The 4445-nt window shown below is 48.6% G+C and overlaps 1 protein-coding gene across 1 annotated transcript; it reads left to right on the top strand.

Moving 5' to 3' along the window:
- Nucleotides 1-712: 712 nt before the first annotated feature.
- On the top strand, nt 713-3271 carry Prop1 (PROP paired-like homeobox 1). Its single transcript, XM_076855822.2, has 3 exons — nt 713-821; nt 1978-2210; nt 2933-3271. Exons 1-3 carry the CDS (start codon nt 713-715, stop codon nt 3269-3271), a joined length of 681 nt encoding a protein of 226 aa, XP_076711937.2.
- Nucleotides 3272-4445: the final 1174 nt, after the last annotated feature.

The following is a 4445-nucleotide window of genomic DNA, read 5'->3' as shown; positions in this document are numbered from 1 at the left end:
GCCCTGCCTCTTACCCCCTGGTTGTCCCCGCCTTCCTCCTCCCTCCCCACAGTGGGGTTCTGAGAAGGGGGACTTAGTAGGAATGTATTTTACCCTCCTTTCTCTGCCTGCTCCCAGGAGGGGATTTAACTGGACAAAAGATTCTGGTCCCCTGGGAATATGAGCTCTTGGCCCCAGTCCCTGGACCCTCCAACAGAACACCTTCCCTCATCCGGCTTGTGATCCTCCCCAGAGCAAGGGGGCTCTGGTGACCAGGTAATGATTGGATGGGCCCACAGGGGCCAGGAGGAGGTCACTCCTCCAAGACTCAAGGAGAGAGAGGTGGTGTGGGAAAATAGGCAGCTGGAAGAAGAGAGAGCAGCATCCTGGTGGAAAGAAGATCCAGAGAGAGAGAGAGAGAAATAGAGAATCAGATGAAGGAGAGAGAGAGAGAAAAAGGGAGAGAAAGATGTGGGGAATGAGAATGAGGAATTAGAAAAAAAATAAAAGAGTGAAGAGACATCTCTCTATATACCTATATCTTTACACACACACACACACACACACGCGCGCGCACACACACACACACACACACACACAGATCAGAGACTGTACAACAAAAGGAGGAGAGAGATCACGGGCATAGAAGGGATCAACAGAAACGGACAGACTAGAATCAAAGATTCAGGGACACAGGAGGAGGCTGGACTGTCTTTGGTGCTGGTGGCTAATCATGGAAGCTGAAGGGAGGAGCCAGCAGGGGAAGCAAAGGAAGGGGCGAATTTGCAGCACCCTCTTGCCTGAGAGATACCCAGCTGCAGGGACTCTGACCTCCACAGTGGGTGAGTGACTTCCCAGGCTGGGCTTGGGGCCCTGAGGTGGGCAACAGGTGTGAGACTCATGTCTAGCCTCCTCTGAGGCAGTGGTTCACCACGAGGAAGGCTGAAAACTAGAATCCTAGCATATTAAAACCAGGGGGTCCTTAAATAGAACTTTGCTTCACAGGCAGAAGTGAGGCCCTGGCTTCTGGTAGGCAGAGGCATAGCTGGAGCCTATGCCTTCACTCCTAATCTCAGAGTTTGCCCCAGAACACTGCCTTCTGTAAGGGAGGGAGCTGGAGGGGCCGAGGCTTTGATCATGAGAGAGCAGAACAATACATGTAAGTCCCCAAGGGGGACAGTGGACACTGGATGGGAGCCACACTTGTGTCCCCATGGGAATAGGTGTCTGCTCCAGACATCTCCTTTTCTCAGCCTGTACCTTCCCAGGTGTCTCCTCTTCCCTCTCTGTTCTCTCTTTCCCCGGCAGTTCTCAGACTAATTAACGTGGGGGCTTAGTGAGACTGCAGGGAGGAGAAGCGAGCCTTTCCCACGAGCTCAGGTTCCTGCAGCCTGGTGGCTGGGCCAGGGCAGGGGAAGGAGAAATGACAGAGAGTACATAAGTAAGGAGAGGGTATGCGTGAGTGACACAGTGGAGAATGCTTCATCTTCCCAGGCTGGGGTACAGGAGGATAAGAGCTGTATAAAGAAGTTTTAAGTTGAATGCAACACATGAGAGCAGGAAACAAGCAAAGGGGACCTTCGATAGAGACCTAGAAAGTTGTTAGGGCATGAAAGCAAATAGAAGGCCCACAAGGTGTGCCCCAGGTGGGTGTGGAGTGTACTTGGAGGGGAAAGGCACATGGAGGGGTAGTAACAGGGGGCTCAGATTGGGCATACAATGGAGTTGTCAGGTAGACAAAGTATGAATACCCAGGATGGAAAGTGGGTCTGAGAAGTAACCCTTTGTAGCAGACAACCCAGTCCCAGAAATATAGCAGCAACTGAGGCTAAGCTGGTCCAGGAATAGTGGTTATGAAAGAAGAAGGATTTCTGGTGTGAGCTGGGTTTCCCAAGGGGAATCAGCATAGGGGGCTTTGAGCAGAAAATAAGTGGTCCAGTGATGGATGGGTGATCCCACTCATAAGCAACGTCTCCCTCCTTTCTTCTCCCTCCTCAGACATGAGCACTCAGCCCTACAGGAGGCTCTCTGCCGTAGGAGTGGGGAGACCGAGACATTCTCCACAAGAAGGACAGAGGGGTCAGTTGCACTCCCGGCGCCGCCACCGTACCACCTTCAGCCCAGCACAGTTGGAGCAGCTGGAATCAGCCTTTGGGAGGAATCAGTACCCAGACATCTGGGCCCGAGAGGGTCTCGCACGGGACACGGGCCTCAGTGAGGCCAGAATACAGGTGATACTTCAGGGTCCCTCCTACCTTGAGAGATTCTCTTTAGTGCGGTGGGGGCTACCTGAGTATAGACAATCATTGGAACTAAACTTCACCCATCACTTAACAATGCCTCCTCTACACTTTGAATGTCACTCAAGTTTAACCCTAACTCTAAGATAATCTGACTTGAGTTACTACTCCCAACATTTAATAATGATGTGAACCCCAACAGAAATGCAATTCTAACTGTTCACAGACATGCACAACCTTGTCCCTTATCCCTAACCACAACCTTGCGATTCATCCAGCCTGAGGCTTCCTCAATACTAGTCACAGAGTTAATTAATCTTAAGTCTAAATCCTCCCCTAAACCCAATCTTGTCTATAACAATTATATTTATCAAGAGTCTTCATCTCTAAACTGAACCCTAGGGAAGATTTCCCGATATCTGGAGAGAGAAAATTTTGCTATGTCATATTTATCCCTTTCTTGTTGGAAGGTGACAGTTCTTACTCATCCAAAGTTGTACAAATTGAGCAAATTTAGACACAGGTTAGAGTTAAAAGTACAGTTTGTCAGCAGACCTAGGTCAGCCATGCCTCTAGTAGAACTTTTCTTCCTCTGGTGATGTGGGAAATGCTTACTCCCTGTGCCTGAACCTCCTGTCCTTGGAGGAAGGGGATCATATGTGACAGTGCCATCTATTTGAAATAGAAGCTCTGATTTGGCTATTCTTTCTCAGGTCTGGTTCCAGAACCGCAGAGCTAAGCAACGGAAGCAGGAAAGATCATTGCTCCAGCCACTGGCCCATCTCTCGCCTGCCACCTTCTCTGGATTCTTGCCAGAGTCCCCTGCTTGTCCCTATTCCTACACAACACCACCTCCAACAGTAACCTGCTTCCCTCACCCCTATAACCATGCCCTTCCCTCACAGCCCTCCACAGGTGGTTCATTTTCTCTACACCACCAGACTGAGGACTGGTATGCCACTTTGCACCCAACAGCCACTGGTCATCTGCCCTGTCCCCCACCTCCATCTGTGCTCCCTCTCAGCCTTGAGCCACCAAAGTCCTGGAACTAGAGTCAAACTAGTAAATAAGGTCATCTCTAGCCTATGGCCCTCATAAAACAGAGAAAATTGGGTGGCTTCCTTCCCTTCTAAGGGTGATACAAATCTGTGTATTTGTATATGTATATGATAAGGGGCAGCTCAGAGTTTGGAAATTTTTTAAATGGGAAATATTTCTGGGCATGGTGGAGCACACCTGTAATCCCAGTGATAGGAGGCTGAGGCAAGAGAATTGCAAGTTCAGAGCCAGCCTCAGCAACTTACCAAGGCCCTAAGCAACTTAGTGAAACCCTGTCTCAAAATAAAAGACAAAAAGGCCTGTGGATGTGGCTCAGTGGTTAAATGCCCTGGTTTAGTCTCCAGAACCAAAACAATTGTTTTTGATGAATTCTCACTCAGGTGATGAAATGAGAAAATCTGGGGAGGTGAACTTGCAAGAGATATAGGTTAAAAAGCTTCAGTGGAGGTGACTAGTGGAAGGGTGATATTGATGGAGAAAATGGTTGCTGCTGTTGAATGGGGATGGTTGAAGGAGGTAGAACTTGAGGGGCTTCATTCATTGAGGTTCTTATTGAAGAACTTCATCCAACTGTCTCTAGCCGATTTTTTGGAGCAGGAGGCAGTACTGGGGATTGAACTAAGGGTCACTCAACCACTGAGCCACATCCCCAGCCCAATTTTGCATTTTTATTGAGAAACAGAGTCTCACTGAGTTGCTTAGCACCTCACCATTGCTGAGGCTGGTTTTGAACTCCTGCCTCAGCCTCCCAAACTGCTGGGATTACAGGCAAAAGAGCCACTGCACCTGGCTCTAGCTGATTTTAATAAGCCTTTTGATTTAAATTCTACCTAGACCCCCCCCTTCCCCATCACCATCACTCACGACCCCATTCACTTTGGTTCATTCTGTTCTAGAACTGTCTCCTGAGTTGGTCCCTCTCCTTCCCATGCTAACAGAGCCTCTGATTTTCCTGGCACTGTATTTTGTGATTTCCCATCTTCATTGCTTCCTTCAGCTCCAGTCTTTCCCATCTCCAAGAGACCTTTGCAAATACGAACGTCAAGGAATGGCTCTCCAATATCTAATAAGAAATTCATTAATAAGATCTCACTAGCTTGGCCTACAGGAGCCTAATTTTTAAAATCAGTTGCATGTTTTCACATATGTGGTTTGGATAGAGAAGAA

Source organism: Callospermophilus lateralis, chromosome 5, assembly GCF_048772815.1.
Source record: "Callospermophilus lateralis isolate mCalLat2 chromosome 5, mCalLat2.hap1, whole genome shotgun sequence".
Classification (NCBI taxonomy): Eukaryota; Metazoa; Chordata; class Mammalia; order Rodentia; family Sciuridae; genus Callospermophilus; species Callospermophilus lateralis.
Note: the sequence above shows the minus strand (reverse complement) of the source record. Positions and strands in the feature narration are given on the sequence as shown.

Coding starts and splice junctions, on each gene's coding strand:
- Prop1 (XM_076855822.2), top strand. CDS start 713: ATGGAAGCTGAAGGGAGGAGCCAGCAGGGGAAGCAAAGGAAGGGGCGA. Junction 822..1,977: donor GACTCTGACCTCCACAGTGG/GTGAGTGACTTC, acceptor CTCCCTCCTCAG/ACATGAGCACTCAGCCCTAC. Junction 2,211..2,932: donor TCAGTGAGGCCAGAATACAG/GTGATACTTCAG, acceptor ATTCTTTCTCAG/GTCTGGTTCCAGAACCGCAG.